The 17157-nt window shown below is 52.3% G+C and overlaps 8 protein-coding genes; 3 read left to right on the top strand and 5 right to left on the bottom strand.

Annotated features, from left to right (window-relative positions):
- Positions 1-1139: 1139 nt before the first annotated feature.
- On the bottom strand, positions 1140-3634 carry CHC_T00009034001 (oligosaccharyl transferase STT3, family GT66). XM_005718870.1 is given in 4 exon segments: positions 1140-1171; positions 1172-1912; positions 2090-3296; positions 3399-3634. 3 exon segments carry the CDS (start codon positions 3632-3634, stop codon positions 1172-1174), a joined length of 2184 nt encoding a protein of 727 aa, XP_005718927.1. The 3' UTR covers positions 1140-1171.
- Positions 3635-4227: 593 nt separating this feature from the next.
- On the bottom strand, positions 4228-4341 carry CHC_T00006732001 (hypothetical protein). Its single transcript, XM_005718869.1, has one exon. It carries the CDS (start codon positions 4339-4341, stop codon positions 4228-4230), a length of 114 nt encoding a protein of 37 aa, XP_005718926.1.
- A 353-nt stretch (positions 4342-4694) lies between these two features.
- On the top strand, positions 4695-6338 carry CHC_T00006731001 (hypothetical protein). The gene has a single exon (XM_005718868.1). The coding sequence runs from the start codon at positions 4695-4697 to the stop codon at positions 6336-6338; it is 1644 nt and encodes a 547-aa protein (XP_005718925.1).
- Positions 6339-6454: 116 nt separating this feature from the next.
- CHC_T00006730001 (hypothetical protein) lies at positions 6455-7795 on the bottom strand. XM_005718867.1 is given in 2 exon segments: positions 6455-6742; positions 6743-7795. The coding sequence occupies 1 exon segment, from the start codon at positions 7793-7795 to the stop codon at positions 6743-6745; it is 1053 nt and encodes a 350-aa protein (XP_005718924.1). The 3' UTR covers positions 6455-6742.
- A 465-nt stretch (positions 7796-8260) lies between these two features.
- On the top strand, positions 8261-9356 carry CHC_T00006729001 (hypothetical protein). XM_005718866.1 is given in 2 exon segments: positions 8261-9040; positions 9041-9356. The coding sequence occupies 1 exon segment, from the start codon at positions 8261-8263 to the stop codon at positions 9038-9040; it is 780 nt and encodes a 259-aa protein (XP_005718923.1). The 3' UTR covers positions 9041-9356.
- Positions 9041-11916, top strand: CHC_T00010250001 (DNA Ligase I). The gene is made up of 2 exons (XM_005718865.1): positions 9041-9076; positions 9469-11916. The coding sequence occupies exons 1-2, from the start codon at positions 9041-9043 to the stop codon at positions 11914-11916; spliced, it is 2484 nt and encodes an 827-aa protein (XP_005718922.1).
- Positions 11917-12198: 282 nt separating this feature from the next.
- CHC_T00009192001 (RING-box protein 1a) lies at positions 12199-12903 on the bottom strand. XM_005718864.1 is given in 4 exon segments: positions 12199-12271; positions 12378-12525; positions 12651-12789; positions 12790-12903. The coding sequence occupies 3 exon segments, from the start codon at positions 12787-12789 to the stop codon at positions 12199-12201; spliced, it is 360 nt and encodes a 119-aa protein (XP_005718921.1). The 5' UTR covers positions 12790-12903.
- Positions 12904-13013: 110 nt separating this feature from the next.
- CHC_T00006727001 (hypothetical protein) lies at positions 13014-14267 on the bottom strand. XM_005718863.1 is given in 2 exon segments: positions 13014-13568; positions 13569-14267. The coding sequence occupies 1 exon segment, from the start codon at positions 14265-14267 to the stop codon at positions 13569-13571; it is 699 nt and encodes a 232-aa protein (XP_005718920.1). The 3' UTR covers positions 13014-13568.
- Positions 14268-17157: the final 2890 nt, after the last annotated feature.

Genomic DNA, 17157 nt, shown 5'->3' with positions numbered 1-17157 from the left:
TCCTCACCCTCCCTCCTTCCTTATCCACTTATAGCCCGCCCCTAAACCCCGGTCTGGACGTCTACGGGCTCCCTCAACTTCCCACTGTCTTTCACTCCACAACTCACCCAGCCCCTCGGCGCGTTGACAATGGCTGAACGTTTGCATTATTTCACCGAGGCTTCCACACCCGTTTCCTTTGACTGCTCCGACTCCGATATCGACTCCGACATAGACGACCTATCAAGGCGTCCTACGTCAGACGCCGACCGCGCGAAGCAGCACGCCCGTCAGCTTCAGCTCTGGTCTGACGAAGCCCGCCGTCGCCGTTCACCGGCCCCCGCTCCTGGTCTTTCCCCTCGCCGCCGCCCCTCATTCGTCTCCTTACACGACGTGCTTCCACCCGCCCTAGGACCCCCGGCAGTTGCATCTCCACCGAAACCTGCTGCCACAGAGCTCCGGAGGCTGTCAGCAGATCGCCAGCAGAGCAATCTGTCCGAACGAGCTCGCTTGCCAAACTCTCGACGTGTGTCACGCTCCCACTCTGCAAAGAATCTCAGAATCAGGATTACCCCCTCCTCCTCGTCCAAGTCGTTGCTCTCTGACATTGAATCCGAATTGGGTACCTCCGTTTCAGCATCCGCTCCACAAAGCCCACGTACTGTTCCGGCAGATCTCAAGCCTATTCGTAACGACAAGGACGCTGCCGAATCTCTACTAGATGAAACTGACAAGATGGTTCTCGACTCCAAGCCAGTACCCACCCTTCCTGCTCTCACCCCTGCTACTGGCGAGGAGCTTGTTACTGCCCCTTCCGCCTCACCCCGCATGCCCGATCGAATCAACGCTGACAAAGATGAAACCCAAGAATCAGGAGCTGATACAGGCCGTCTTCGTCGTCAGCTCTCAAAACGAATGAGCTTCCACGTGCGAGGAAAGCGTTTGCGTTCCTGGAGGAAGCTTTGGCGGCGTCACGCAGACTGATACGTATCATTAAAGCACTAATTTTCGCTTTAGGTGTCTAGGGAAGCGAATACATTAGTGCACAACTTAAACTCAACCACGACTACGGACAGAGCATTCAGCCGTGGATTCCTGTATTAACTGTTTCAGGATACTTGTGCATACCACCTTGTCATCTATGTTACGGTGCAAATTGGTTTGTTAGATGTCAATCATTGAGGTACGATTTTTACACCCACCCTCGAGCATTTGGCTTTTTAACTCTGTAAATTCGAACGATCCAATTTTCGCTCGTGAACGCCTCTTCAAAATATTTCAGTTTGATAGAGGATGCGTCTTTCACTACGGTTTGACGCACACGGTCGAAAGCCCCGCGAGGATCCCTAGCCATATCCCCGAAACGATAATAGCACATTTTGTACATGAGGGAATTTGTCAGCGCCTTTCCTGCGCTGTCATCAACCGTGTACCCGCCGTATGATGTCATGTAGTCCTTTTCGTTAACGGATTTGTCCACAGATGCTGAAATACGCACCATCCATAAGAACTTATTGATGTCATCACTGCTGTACCCCACGACGCCGCCGAAAACCACCAAAACATAGTCCACATCAAGTTTTCTCGCAATCTTGTACGATACGTCCTCCGGTGAGTTCATGGCCTTTCCAACGGTTGCGATATGGGTGTTGTTCCATGTGTTGTTATCAACAATAACTGTGCGGTTCCCCATTCCTGATATCTGATAACCATAATCCCACCAAGACATAATCTTAGCGTCGTCAGGCGTATTCTGCCGCAGCCAGTAGTATCCGGCTCTATAGTCGTCAAAGAAGATGCGCTCCCCGTCCCTTCCTTTAGCACTGAGCACAATAGACGGGCTGCTATACGCTTCAGATGTGGCCCATATTGCGTGCCTTACGTACTGAAACAAGAGGACGCATGCACCAACGCACAGGCAAAAAGCCACTGGCTTCGCGATTACAGCCTTTTGATTCGAAGTCGTTTCCGCAGGCGCTGGTTGTTGGGGTGCTTCGTTGGATCTTCCCTGTGCGGTTCGCCATTCCTCCTCTCTAAGTTTATCTTTTCCAGACTTGCTTTTGGATTTCGACTTCTTTCCAGTCTTCTTTGTCCCCTGCTTTTCCCCTACACCGGACTGTTGGGACTTCGCTTCTTCAGCTGAGGGATTGGCGACCCTCATGGAGAGGTCTTCGTCGTCATCGTCTGCCTGAAGTGATCGCATCGCGAATTTCAAAGTTTCAGAGATTCCAATCGCGCTCAGCATCGAAGCTGCTGGAGCGAGAACTAACATAATCCTGATCATAACGCCAGAGAAGTAGATAGCAAATGTGCCATATGTGATTAGAAACATGTTCCCATCTGTGAGTTTCTTGAAGCAGAAGTAGAGACCGATTGGCATAAGATAGACGGTAATATGAAGGTCAAAGAAGTATGAACCCCACGATGTCGGCTGATGCTCTGAGACTGAGGCAATGATAGGAATGTGCTTCGACGCATAGGTCGGATCAAGAAATGTTCTAATGCGCCCAGTCATACCGCCACCATTTCCAGTTACGAACGCAAGAACGACTATCGATCCCGTAAGACTCATGGCGAGGAAAACAAGCCACCGCACAAAGGCCTTAAAAACCCGGGGCCCTGTGAAGCTTTGCACCCAGTTCTTAACACAGTAGAGATTGAGCAGCCCGAATGTTCCGAACGCCCCAAGATGCTCTGACGTGGTGACCGCGTTGAAACCGACAAACCGAATTTGCATTGATAGGAGCGTGCCAAGAACGTAAAACGTGTTGTATGCAACATAAAGACGATGCGAATAGCGACCGGAGAACAGCATGACGAGGACGTAAATAGGGATGAGATTGATCAAGAAAATGTAACCTCCCCAGCAAGCGACCATGTAAAGATACGAAAGTGTCGTGAGACCCGACCAGAACAGGGAACCGGTATTCACGGACTTGGTCCATAGATAAAAGCAGAAGATCATAGCAGTGATGGCGACACCCTCATTGTCATACGAACCAGCCACAGAACGGGAGATGTAACCAGGGACAATAGCCATAATTGCAGCCGCGACAATACCAGCCGCATCGTCAGAGGCTTCCTTAGTCAAGGCATAAGCGGAAAGCGCAGTGAAAGCGGAAAATACGGGCGCAGTGAGAACGCAAACATCGCGGATGTTGACTTTGAGGCCCACAAAGTGCAGAACATTGTACATGAAGGCAGCGGTGTACATGATTCCTGGATAAACCGTACCGCCAACGATTCTGCCCAAGGGGTACCAAGATCGCGAATCGAACCAGTTCCAAAACTTGTACGAACCTTCTCCGACAAGCACCCTGCCCGATCGCAACATTGCAAAATGCCGTTCACAGTTAGTTTTTCAGAAATTCTGTGAGCAAAAGATCCGAAGCATTGCACTAATTGAGGGGGGTGCGTACCTAGTACTGCGAAAGTTGAACCACGGGTCGAACTCATGGATAATGCTTTCAAAGCGCAAAACAGAAAAAAGACGAATGGAGAAAGAAACGAGACATATGAGGCCAAGTATGAGGGTGCGAAGCAAGAGCTCTCTCTGAGGCCTAGTAAATAAAACTTGAGAATTCTCTTCAGCACTTGGCGATGCAGTCTGAGCGGGTTGATCTGCAGATTTGCGTTCAACTGCGTCAGTTGCCATGGCGGCAAGAACGCGACGCCGTAGCTGAGTCACTCAAACCTACTCCACCACGGTTCTCACGCGTCGCACTGAAAGGTTCCTGCGGAGATACCCTTTGGCTTGGGCGTGAGGTGGCTACGTTGATCCGATAGTGAAACGCTGCTCAGGATGCTAGTCGAGCAAGCCAGTCCAAGGTTCGGCTTCTTTTGATCAGAGAATATTGACTGATGAGGAAATAAATCGAAAATTAGCGACTTGACGTGACGTGCTGGAAGTTTCGCTACTTATGAGAAGATTGTTGTATTCTGTACAGCAAGGTCTCTTTGAATCTCGCAAAGCACAGATGATGCCAACGGGTACTGGTGTGGTAATATCTTTATCATTCTACTGTAGATATGCTCCCTACTGCTGCTACTGCGTACCGTACCCTTGGTACTCTGCACTATGCACCGTAAGAAAAGAGGTTACCCAGTATAATGCCATGCCCAATTATATATCTGCGCGTGGTGCACAGAACAAAGTCCTCAGTATTGCATTGAACACGTGTACACGTTGATCTTATTTTGGGGCCTGAGCTTACAGTTCTAGTGTTTACTATAAGCCGATCTTCACGCTCAATTGTTTTGGCGGGAAATGAGAGCCATGGTAATACTCCACCGCATCGATTTGTATGCTAAATTAAGGAAGAGTGACTCTGGCGGGAAATCCTTCGAGCCACTACTACTCATTGTCTCATGAGATGGCACCATGCACTCCATCCCTGTTGCCTAGCCTACGACAAGTAATACTCCCCCCTACCATCTACGCATCCTCTCTTGATCCTTGAGATCTCTATCTACTTCTTTTAACGGCCACGGGCTGTTCACGCACCCCCCCCCCCCCCCCCCCCACTCCCCACTTACCATCCGCCTGTCACTCGCATCTCTACCTCATCATCTCATTGTGGGTACGCAGAAGCAACGGCTTCAGCCTCGCGCTGCCCACCGGCATCCCGAAAACCTAACGCCCTATTCGCTTCGCGACGGGTCAACCCTCGCGGAGCTCATTCCTTTTCGCAAGCAGGCGCCCTTTCGCCCCCATCATGGGTCCAGCGAGGAACCACAAACGGAAGACCTCGGTGCTTCCAAGTGAGGGCATGCAGCAACAGAACATCTCCGCCATGCTTGGCGAGCGAATCACGAAACCGCGAACCTTCCATGACGGCATCCCACCTATGCTCAAGCGTCGGAAAACGGATGCTACAGGTGCGCCTTCTGAAATCCCGGCTGCGAAGGAACCTCCGGCGCCTGCGAAGCCCGCCGTCCTGGCACAGAAACGGAGGTGGAGACTTGCAGAAATTCTCGAGAAGGATCGCGAGGCTCGCAAAATTCGCACTCAAGGTGCTCCAGCCTTTGTTTTTCTCGCGCCTCACATCGACACCAAGCGGCCTGACGTTGGTTCCCATCGCCTGCAGTTGCCCCCGCCACAGCAGGCGAAGCCTCGAAAGAAGAAGGGATTGAAGCAAGTCAGGTTTGCTGCCGACGTGGTTTCCTCTCCATCCAAAAAGGACGCGGCCTCACCTTCGACATGCATCCACCTCAGAGAAAGTTCGAGGGCGATACAAGTTCGCGCAGGTTCCTCGGTCTCGGGCGGCGAAGCGATTCTGTACAGTCGAGACATGCTCCCGCAATCACATCTTCTGCTGCTCGATGTTTTGATTGGTCTTGAGAGCGCAGTTGCTCTCCTGAAGACGAGAAGGACGATGCCGACTGTCGCGGCTGTCAGAGAGATCGTTCAGAGGAGCACGAAGAGAAACTTCACTCCGAAAATATTATCCCAACTTGCTCATCTCATTCCAGAGGCCATTGCTGTAGTTCCTGGCACATCATCTCCTACAAAGAAAAGAGCAAGACTTGATTCATTTCTTATCAGGTTGGATAGTGTAGACGCTGACGGCGACGGGGGGGCATCACCAGTTACTGGAAAGAATACTGGTAGTTCTGTTATAGGAGATTCTGCTGCACGGATCCGCAGGTCTTTGCTTCACAAGCGATTACTTGCACAAGTCAAGGAAGAACATGGCAAATTTCTCAGAAAGCGATCGATTTCGCGACATGAAGGAGACCTTTGGCATGAAGATTTTGACCTGGAGGTCCATGTGAAAGAGCTTCCTGCCCCTCCTCTGTATTCAGTTGAGACTGTTTCTCCTTCTCGTCCTAAGCCTATCTCTCTGCTGGTTCAGCCTGACGCGGAGAAGAAATCGAAACTATTGGCGGCGAAGATCGACGTTAGCGCTGACGCTAGCAAAGCTGAGGAGCGCATCGAGAGTCATGATATTGATGACTGCATCCCAGCGGGTCTTCTCCAAAAGGTTCGAGCCCGCTCAGAAGCACAAAAAGTCCACGCGGTGAAAATGGAAACTGAGAAAGCTACCAACCGCACTTTATTATCGAAGCTTCCGGTGACGATGGACACTGTTTGCTCAATTTTGAGAACAGAACGAAGAAGTGCTGTAGGGTGGAGGCAGCTGATTGGAAAAGTTGAAAAGCTGCACCCAAAGAAATGGTCCAAGGAAGATTTAGATAGACAGCTCAATGCAATTGCCACGTTGGGGTCGGACTGGTGCAAGAAAGTAGAGCTGAAAAGCTCTCGTGGTGGATTCGCATTTCGAGTGCACTCTGAAACCAGCTATGTGAGCGCACGAGCGAAAGTATCAGCGACGGTATCTTATTCAGTTGATGACTAACAGCACGAATTACTAACAATAAAACACCGAAAGTTAGCCTTGGAATGTGCGCACGCCTCTCATTACTACACCCCTTGAAAGAATCGGGGTTAAAAGGCAATTCACCAGGGATTCGAGGATAACGTAGCAGCTCAAAACGTATTTATACAACAACGATATCTTTGGACGTCGCGTAAGGCGCCAGTACCGGTATCTAATCATCGACAAATGCTTCAGTGGTAAGTGCAGGATGTCCTGAAATCCAGGTAGGGCGATTTTGTCAAACGAGAAGTTCTACTTTCATCCCCAATTACGGCACACGCCAGATAACCTACCTGTCCTCAAAACGTCAAAATGCGACCTCACCGCTGCCAGAACATTCGTCCCTCTCCCGCTTACCGTTCTCATCTCCCGCAGCTTCACCGCTACTTGTCTGCCTTTCTAGCCTTTGAGCGCCTGCCAGACTTATCCTTCTTGTTCCGGCCATTCGTTTTCCCGTTAGACCGTCCAGCCTCTTTAGCTTCGTCGTACAGTGTGACATAAGTTTTGAGTTCCGCACGCACGGCGTATAAATCTTTCCGAAGCTCATCTGATGTCTTCTTGTCCGCAGCGATAGCGAAAATACGCTTCGATGCTCTCATCATCATATCGCGTCGGTCTTTGGGCGTAAGGAGCACGTCCTTGTCCCCGACGAACGGAATGAGACCTTTAAACACTCTCTCCTGAATACGATTCCCAACTGCTACAGAATGTTCTCCGGAAGATCCCATCTTGGCGTACAATTGTTCAAGCAAGGAGTCGAAAACTTTGTGCACTTCATTCCCAGAAAGTTTGGCGGCTCGTATCAATACCGGGCGCATGACCTTGTCCCGATATACATCCAAAACGTGCAACGCCACACCAAGCCCAGCTTTTGGGACACGACTCCAGACTGCTTCATCAAGCATTTTCAGAAGGACTGCAGTCTCTTCCAGAAACTTTTCATCTGTGTCTGCCGCTACAAGCCCTTCTGTGCTCTTCACCAGCGCGACGTTTATGAGCTCGTAGTACTTGTCAACGCGATGTTTGTCTATCCCAAACCACTCTCTGACAAGGCATCTAAAAAGGCCTTCCAAGAATTTCGTCCCAACGATATCAGCAAGGTCAACCACGGAAGCAATAGTAGCCGTGATCACCGGTCTCTTGTCTGCCATCCACACGCAGTAGAAGAGAGCCTTCCACAGCCTGTCTATCTCTGTATCCGCGAGCGACTGTGTGTTTTCGGATAGCCATGTTCGGAGGGATTCCAGGGATGCATCACGCACCTCCTTTTCCGTGTCCGACAGCGCGCGAGCAAATTTCAGCTCTCGCTCACCGACCACGACTTGCGCGCCAGTTACGTCAACCGAATCAACGTTTCGCGCTACCTTGGCGTCATTCTTCTCCCGTGGGGTGCCACTGCGCTTCCTTCCAAACTTTATTTGATGTTGAGCTTTCATGGCACGGCGAGGCTGCTTGAACGGAGGATGCGACGACGTCGAAAGGACAAGATTTGCACAGCCGTGTAGAAGGACTAATGATCACTCCGTCCTTGCATTGCTGACTGTAAACAACCTAGCACTGTAAGACGTACGTAAAGCTACAACTAGATCCATACTGTTACCGTTAGAATGGGCCCTATAAATCAGGGCGAAATGTGCAGGCGACCCGTTCCATATTGTACGAAGCACCGCACCGCAACCCATTTTGGAAGTTGTGCGAGATTCCCAAGATTTCCCGCAACCTTAACAGCTCTCGCTAAAGCCCTGCTGAGGGCGGAATCGTCCTTATTCATACTCCGCTCATGAAGTGAAAGATAGAAGAATTGCGAGACTAACCATGCTACATCGCCATCTTCTGCGCATGTCGTGACCATACTTGATTGTATTGCAATTCGTTGAGCGGTGATCAATCCCTCGTCAAAAATGTCAAGAATATTACGGTGGTCTGCGTTCAGCTCCAGTCCTTCGCTAGGCAAAGAGCTAGTCGTCCTGGCCCACGGCTTTCTAGGAGGGCGTGTCCAATTGCTACCAATCGCGGCGTCGCTAGCGCAACAATTCGACGTGCTCAACTTTGGCTACAAAAGTCGTGCAGACACGTTGAACGGACATTCGCTTTCGTTGGTGGACACCGTCAAGTCAAGGCTGGGGCGCAAAAAGCAAACTGTCCACTTTGTGACGCACTCCTTTGGCGGTGTTGTGCTTCACAACGCGTTTCGCAGAGGACTGCTGGACGTCCTCGGTGATGACGCAAGGAAAACGCGGTGTGTCATGATCGGACCTCCGCTGTGCGGTGCGTCATTCGCACGAGCGTTTCAGACGAAAAACCTGAGTGGTCCCGACATGGTGAGGAACGCGGTGCATATGACAGCGAGGACGGTGCTCGGGGAGCATTCTGGGGCGCAGCTGATGATGAAGGAGCCAGACTGGTTTAAGAAAACGCTTGGGACGATTCCGGAGGAGGTGGAGGTGCTCGTCATTTGCGGGTCGCGGGGAAACTTGAATCCGCTAATTGGGGGAGAGTCCGATGGTGTTGTGGGGGTGGAGGAGACGATATTGAATAGGAAGCACTTTCGTTTGAAGGTTGCTATGTCGCATAACTTGCTGCTGTATACTCCAGAGGTGCTCAACTCGATAACCACGTTTCTGCAAGGTAATGAGGTGGGGGAGGTGTTCGACCGGGACGTTTTGCCAACTGTGACATGAATGCTCCGTGTACCGTTTTCCTTTTCAGCAGCGCGTGTTCTCTGGAAGGCGTAAGCACGCTTTCTGTACGGTACGTGAGCGTAACGAGATGTACTGGAAGTCGATAGGCTACGTTACAAGAACATGATGTACTTCTGCCCAGTCTTGAAGCCTGGGAGGACAGGCGAGTAGTGCAATTGGCGCCAAATATGGGAGAACGGCCAGACGAGTACACGCTCGCTCCCGCGTAAACGGCTGGCCAAATGCCACACTTCAGCTTAATTGGATAGAATCCTCATCTTGAGAGATCACCTTTAAAAAAACAAATATTTTTTGTCTCTACAGCAGTGACGCTGCCCGAAATGGCACCGCCACTGCTCTTGCTCGCAACCTCGTATCCAGCAGGCAAAGCTAACACACGGCGTCCTTTTTCTAGCCCGCCGTAAGAGAGAGTGTGTTTTTCTTCACTCTATTGCCGCGACGCTTATCTCCCCACAGACGATAGGCGTACTGCTCTCACCATGGGCAAACAACAGGGGACAATCACATCATTTTTCCGCCCCGGAGGCTCGTTATCTGGCAAGAAAGTTAAAGCACCTCCGAAAGACGCTTCCAAGGACAAGTCTCCAAACACAAAGAAACGGCCACGTCCTGTTTCCAACAAATCGAAAGCCCCCGACAAGGCGGTACTTGAGGAGGGCTCCTCAAAGTCTGTCAAGCGGTCGAAGAACGAACCGGTTGATATGAACAATGCCACTGCCCGTGCAGCAGAGACTGAGAAGAAAGGCTCGTCGCCAGAAAAAGCAAACGAAGGTGACGATGATGTTGTGGACATTTCGCAAGACTCTGCAGAAGATGGGCAGAGTTCCGACGACGTAGAACAAGATGACAACTCTGAAGACATACGTCCCAAGTCTGGTAAAAAGGATCAATTTTCCTCATCCCGGCTATACACAGCGAGGACTTGGAAAGATGGAAACCCGGTACCTTACAAGTTTCTGTCCGATGCTTTCAGCAAAGTTGAAGAAATCTCAGGCCGCCTTGAAATCCAGGCCATCCTTACCGAGGTCTTTCGAAACATCATCGCCTCCACACCAGAAGATTTGGTGCCCGCCATTTACCTTTGCATCAACAAACTCGCCCCTGCACATGAAGGCATCGAGCTTGGAATTGGGGAAAGTATTCTAATGAAGGCCTTGTCTCAGGTCAGCGGGCGCACAGTCTCTGCCTTGAAAGCCCTTTACAAGAAAGTTGGTGACCTCGGCGACGTAGCGTTGGCAGCCCGCACGAACCAGAAAACTATGTTTCCGCCCCCGCCTTTAACTGTTCGCAGAGTGTTTCAAGAATTCAAGGCAATAGCCGCCATTACTGGGAAAAGCACACAGGATGCGAAGCGTGGGAAAATTGTCAAACTTTTGGTTGCTGCCTCAACGACAGAAGCAAAGTACGTTTCTCGCGCTGTGCTCGGCAAGCTCCGAATTCATCTTGCTGACAAGACTGTTATCGCAGCCTTGTCGGCGGCCTTGACCCTTGAAGAACTCGGTGTCAAAACCGACATTTTGTTAACTGCAGATGGCAAAAAGAAAACCAAAATGACGTCGAAGGAAGAAGACATTGAAGAAACCCTCGGGGCGGCAGCTGAGGTGCTTGGATCTGTCTACAGTCAGTGCCCAGTTTGGGATGTTATCATCCCGAAGTTGCTGGAACTAAAGACCATTGACAGCAGGCTGCAGGCTATGTGCAAACTTATGCCGGGCATTCCAGTTTCACCAATGCTTGCCAAACCGACAAAAGCAATATCAGAAGTCCTGGAACGTTTTGCTGAAACCTCATTCACATGTGAGTTCAAGTATGACGGAGAGAGAGCGCAAGTCCATCGCCTGGAAGATGGAAGCATCCGAATATACAGTCGAAATGCAGAGAATTTAACTCCAAAGTATCCAGATTTAGTGGATAGCCTTCCAAAAGCACTGCATACTGAATACAAGGGGGCATCTTTCATTATTGACGCAGAAGCAGTGGCGTATGATGTGCAGAAGAAGCAGATTCTTCCATTCCAGGAATTGCAAGGCAGAAAGAGGAAGGACGTTGAAGCCCATGAAGTCACTGTGAAGGTATGCATTTTTGCGTTTGACTTGCTGTTCTTTAATGGAGAAAGTCTTATTGGAGAATCCTTAACGTCAAGAAGAGAGAAGTTATTAAATGGTTTCCAGGAACAAGAAGGGCAGTTTTTGTTTGCAAAGGGAGAAGATTCGAGAGATCCAGAGGACATCATGAGCCTTCTGAATAGAAGCATCAAGGAAGGATGCGAGGGTCTCATGGTGAAGGCGCTGGACGGTGACAACTCTACCTACGAGCCTAACAATCGCAGCCAAAATTGGCTCAAGGTTAAGAAGGATTACCTTGAAGGCTGCGGGGATTCTCTGGATTTGGTGCCGATTGGAGGCTATCTTGGCCGCGGGAAAAGAGCAGGTATATACGGAGCGTTCCTACTGGCGTGCTACGACCCTGACACAGAAGAGTATCAGTCAATCTGTAAGATCGGCACCGGCTTTTCAGAAGAAGCCCTTGATAACTTTGCAAAGTTTTTCAATGACCCCGAGGCTGAGAACAAGAGCGAAGGCGCGAAATCATATTATCGGACGCCTGCATTGAAAACGCTGGAACCAGATGTCTGGTTTGAGCCTGTGCAGGTGTGGGAGGTCAAGTGTGCTGATCTGTCGATTTCTCCTCAACACACTGCAGCGACAGGGCTCGTGGATCCCGAAAAGGGTATCGCACTGCGATTCCCACGGTTTATCCGTTTACGCGAAGACAAGAAGCCGGACGAGGCGACGAACTCAGAACAAGTTGCGGAATTTTACATGAGACAATCGTCCGTTGCTAACAACGTGTGACTGTAGACTGCCTTTCCCTGAATCTCGTTAGTAGCTGGGATTTCGCAAGTAGCTTTAACGCGCAGGTGCACTAGCGCAAGTGTAAATGTTCTTTTGTGTTTTGATGAACTTGCCAGGCAAATGCGCATCTCACGCTCGTTCGTAGCCGTCTGGCTGCAAATGGATTCCGCCTTCGGACGAGAGGGAGGGAATTCATCGTCACGAAAAGAAATAGTACAGCAGTCGGTGCTGGTCCGATCGCCGACTGCGTAAAGTGCGAGAAATATTGAAATGTACAAGCTTCTAACGACCATACTTCTGGAATTCCCATTCCGAATTATCTAGCGGGCATACCTGACGTGTTTTCAACCAGCGCCTGTTCATGATCATCATTCATCAGAAGAAAAAGTCGAGAGTTAGATTGGCTCGGCAACACCAGCTCAACCGTTGCGGACGCCGTCGCCGGTCGCGTTGTGACTTACGAAATACAGTGAAAGTGGAATGCATGGTTGCAGACGCCCCACGCGACGTTGCAGTCCTCCGTCGGCGGCGCGGATTGATTAGCCTGGCATTCGATGCACGCGTCCATAATATGGTTGCGGCAAATGGCGCAGTTGTCGACGACCATATCTGTTTCGCAAGAACGTACACGTGATTAGCAAGATGATTTTTGATACCTCCTCATGAGATCCCATGGTCCGTTTCATCACCAAGTGACGAAAGGAGGAGTTTAGATGCCGCAGCAGGTAACTTACCCCATGCCCAGAGGGCGACGGCGTTGTACTTCTTGATTTCGAAGCGGGGCTTCGGCTTGTTCTCTGGGTCGGACGCAGCCGGTTGGACGGGGGCGCCGGTGTCGATTTCCATGCCAGCGGTGGCATTTTCATCCGCCATGATGAGTTTGTGCGCGGATGGCGGGGGGCGCTGCAACTGGGAATTGGTGTTCGAAAGGGAAGAGGGAGTGGCCTACGCGTTGCACTTTTGATAGACCTTGCAGAAAAAGAAAAAGTGCAGGAGGGCGATTCCCAGCGGTGCAGCGCTCTAGAATTTGGTAAGATATGTTCAAGACGAAGTGGGAGCAAAAGGGGAATGGATCCAATGGATCTGAGGAACATTGCTGGAAAGCAGCGGGATAGGGCGGTTTTTACGAAAAAGATAGGCGGGTTGAATTTTTATGTCAATTTTCCCAAGGTCTGATGGACAAGACACAAAATCGAAACTGGAAGTTTCCCAAAGAAAGACAAACGTCGGACGCGCAGGAAGCCGATAGAGACGGCGACAACGCCAGTGCGTGGTTCCGCCGTGATAGGATAGGGCAGCTCAGCCAAAGGAGGGCGAGGCCTCTAGCACGGTCGCCCGTCATTTCACAAATGGCCATTGAATGCAGAGGATTTGTCGCGGCGTAAATAAAGAGCCGGTGCCATTTCCACTTTACACATATGCACATAGACACACAAGCACCCTAACTTAGCCAAGAAAGCAACTAGCACAACGTTCCGATGGCAGCCCTCGTCCCCAAAGACCGACATGCAAAGAACCCCAAGACGAATCGACCTAGAAAGAGCGCTGTACACAGTGCAGTAGAAAGAAAAAAAGCGCTACAGAAGCAGGCCGCGAGTTGACACGACGGAAGATAGGGAAAAAAAAAATCTAAGCTCGGCGTGACAAAGACATCAGACCTTGTTGGTCTTCTTGTTCGTAGCGGCAGCGACGGCGCCGGCCAGCTCAGCCGTGGTGGCCTGCGGGGGTGCCTGATCCTCGGCGGCGTTGAGGTGGAGTCCCTCGTGGAAAGTAAGGCTCGACTTCCACTTGAAAGTCTTCCCACATGTAGGAAAGCTACACACGAAGGGCTCCTCGCCAGTGTGGACCCTCTTGTGGGCCTTGAGGTTGAACTTCTTGCCGAAAGCCTTCCCGCAGCCGACGACGTCGCACACAAAAGGGGCGGTGGTGGTGGCCCTCTTGGCGATGGGCGAGATGACGCCGGGCAGACTCGGGACGTGGGAGAGGGGGGGCGAGTGGGTGGCGTTGACGGCGGACATATGCTGGGCCGGGGAGGCTATGGCGGGGGCGCGGGAATGCGGGACATCGAGGTGGTCGGACGCGGGGAGGTGTCCTTCCTGGTCAGGAGCTTGCTTCTTCGGGTCGTCGATGGGGGCGGCGGCGGGCGGGTGGTGGGCGATGTCATCCGGGTCTACCGGGAATGTGGTGGAGACATGCTGGTCGTGTTCATCCGCCTGGTGTTTGTCTGGGGCGGAAGCGTCTGCGGCGGCGACTGCAGCGGCAGCGGCGGCGGCGGCAGAGGCTTGAGCGGTGACGCGGGCTTGTGCCTCCTGCTGTGTGACAGGTGGTGCGAGCGAGTCTTGGTTCGACATTGAGGGGGGGGGGGGAAAAGGGGGCGGCGGGAAGCGTGTGTGATGCGGCGGGAGGGGAGGTGAGGGCGAGTGCTTACTCGGGGAAATCTGACAGTACTCGCGGCTTATTGCGGAGAGGAGGGTGTCGGCCTCTGTAAAGGAGGATGGAGGTCGCGGAGCCTTTACACCCTGCGGTCGGGCACGGGTGGTGTTGGCACCAACAGGCGGCGCAAATAAGTCGTGCCCGCGAGCGCACCTTTCACCGGCTTCCAGCGCCCACCCCAGAAGGCGCGCCTGCCGCCTCTCTCGCTCGCCTCTCTCGCTCGCCTCCCCCTCCCGTGCTAACCCTAGCTCATGTGTCGCTCTTCTGTAAGCTAGCCCGCTTTTTCCTCTTTTTTGCAACTTTTCCGCCCTCAAATCAAACCTTCTCGACAAATCATGGCATGCACCACCTCCCCGCCCGTCTTCTGCCGTGCTGGCCGCGTGAGGATGGAATTGCCACCCGAAATTACACATGCGCACTGTATTCTTATTTCTGCCCTGTAATTTCACTCATTCCAACAAGGACCCTAAACTTCCGTTGTGGTCCCATACATCCGTGGGAAATGCACCCTTTTCCTCCCTACGCTGTACCCTACTACTCGCCTTACAATTCCCAAAGTGTACTCCATCGCACTGTAATCCGGAGAGTCAAACCTTGCCCAATGGCAACGGCTTCCCGCCAGAAACGCTATTAAGACTGTACACGTACTGTACCGTTGTACCTTGTCTTGCTTTGTCCACTTATTTTGCAGAAAAGTGCCAAAACCGCCAAAACCCTGCCCTTTCTCTGCCGCCTAAACATTTTCAACATTCTCTTTATTTTTCCTACAGTACCAAGGGTATATCTCATCTGCCTATTTCCGTGATAATATCTTACGGTACCACACCGCTCACCATATCATACCCCCATATCATAGGCGTCCGCAAGCCTGTGCTGACGCAGGGCGCAAGTCGCGAAAACGCCCGGCGGGCGGTCACGGTACTACAGTACACTGCAGTAATTTACGGTAGTGGCGCCAAAAACTCAACGCCAGGAACGTAGCCTAATGTACTACATACATACAACCTCCGCGACCCTTTGGCGGCAATGAGCGTCCCCCAATGGCGCATCGTCCTCCCTTGCGTCATCCGCGTTGCGCGCGCACATACGCGCCCTCAGGCTGGGCCCCTTGTTCGCAGCCGCCTGTAGATCCGCATGAATCGCCGTTAAAAAAAAACAGCCGCCGGCCTCGCTGTTTCCGTCCCGAGCTCGCCGTCCGCCGCCCGCCGCCCGCCGCGCCGCCTTGCATTGCTGCCGCCGCCACGCCACCCGCCACCACCGGCGCGCCTGCTGCGAACCCCGCCCTTTCGGAACACGAGTTACGTGCGAGCCCGGCCTGCCCGGAGCCCGGCCTGACCGCCTCTGCGCAACGGCACGGCACACAATCGGAATAAATAAATAAATAAGAAAACAAGCGCACAACACAAGCCCTTGTTCCCTCGCGACGTCAGGAACGCCCCGCAAGATACAAGTACAGCAGCCGTGTAGTCCGCGGAAACGCTCGCATGCTCGCCGTGCACGCCCCGTATCCACCCTACCACGCGCAACTGTATTCGACGCCCGTTCCGCACAACGTCGCCTGTCGGGATCCCTGTCCAACTCCCAACTCATGAGCACAGGAAAGCCTTACCACCGGGGTGTTCAGCCTCATACCACACAGTCCTTGCTTCTGCATTATCAAAAAGAATGTATGTGCCGCCAGAACCCCAAACCCTTCACTGCGAGTTGCATCTTGTACAGTACTACAGTACACTACTGTACGGTTCTGGCTTAGTTCGTACCACAGTTGATGCCAGTACCCTTCGAAGGGTACCGTACAGAGGGTTTATCAGCTCCATCACTACAGAAAACTTTACGGAAGTTCTCTAGAGAGCTTACCTCTCTTCGCCACCACTGTAACCCTTCGCAAAAGGAAACTGAGGGCATGGCACTTTTCTAAACTTTATGCGGGCACGCTCTAAATCTCATGAGTCAGTCACTTTTCCGGTTCCATGATTCCCAGGTGCCGGGCCTTACGGTCGCCACACTTCTCTTGCTTAGGACATACGCCACAGTGTGGTGCTCCTCCATTCACTTTCCGATTTCCTACAACGTCAAATGTTCATTAAAACACACAGAAACTGTCAGGCTTTACAAAAACAAAAAAACAGCGGCCGCTCTCCCCGCGTCATGCCCGCATGAGGTACGAGCAACACGTCCGATGACCTCTTTCTCGCACTCAACCCCTTGGCCAACTACCCCCTCCCGTACCCTGGTTACTTTTTACAACCACCCCTCCTTGACGAAAAAAAAAAAAAATACACAACATAGACAACGGCAAAATACATCGCTTCCCTTTCCCAATCCATCCCCTCCCACTTCATTGCCTCCTCGGCGCCATGTGCGGCGCCCTCTCCGCGTGACGCGGCACCTCTCCGATAGCGATAGGCCCGGCGGCCGTCGTATCGTCGCCGTTCTTAGCGCGGCGAGAACGCCTCGGCGGGAGCACTCCCTTCTTCCGCAAATGCAGGCCCTCGTGATGCGACAGGCTCGATCTCCACTTGTACCGCCGCCCGCAGAACGGGAACGAGCACTCGAACGGCTCCTCGCCCGTGTGCAGCCTCATGTGAGTCTGCAGGTCGCCCTGCATGCGGAAGGCCTTCCCGCACCCAACCAGCGGGCAGGCGAAGCGGGCGGGCCCTCTCGGCTTCTTGCGGATGCTCTTCTTGCGCGTGCCGATGGGCCCGGCGGCGGGGGCCGTCGTCGGCTTGCGGTTCGTAGAGGCGCCGCCCTCAATCGGGGCCATGGGGCGGTACGGGCGCGGTAGGTGCGTGAGCGAGGACGTGGGTG

Source organism: Chondrus crispus, genomic scaffold, assembly GCF_000350225.1.
Source record: "Chondrus crispus Stackhouse genomic scaffold, scaffold_5, whole genome shotgun sequence".
Taxonomy (NCBI): Eukaryota; Rhodophyta; class Florideophyceae; order Gigartinales; family Gigartinaceae; genus Chondrus; species Chondrus crispus.
This window is presented reverse-complemented; position numbering and strand designations above follow the sequence as displayed.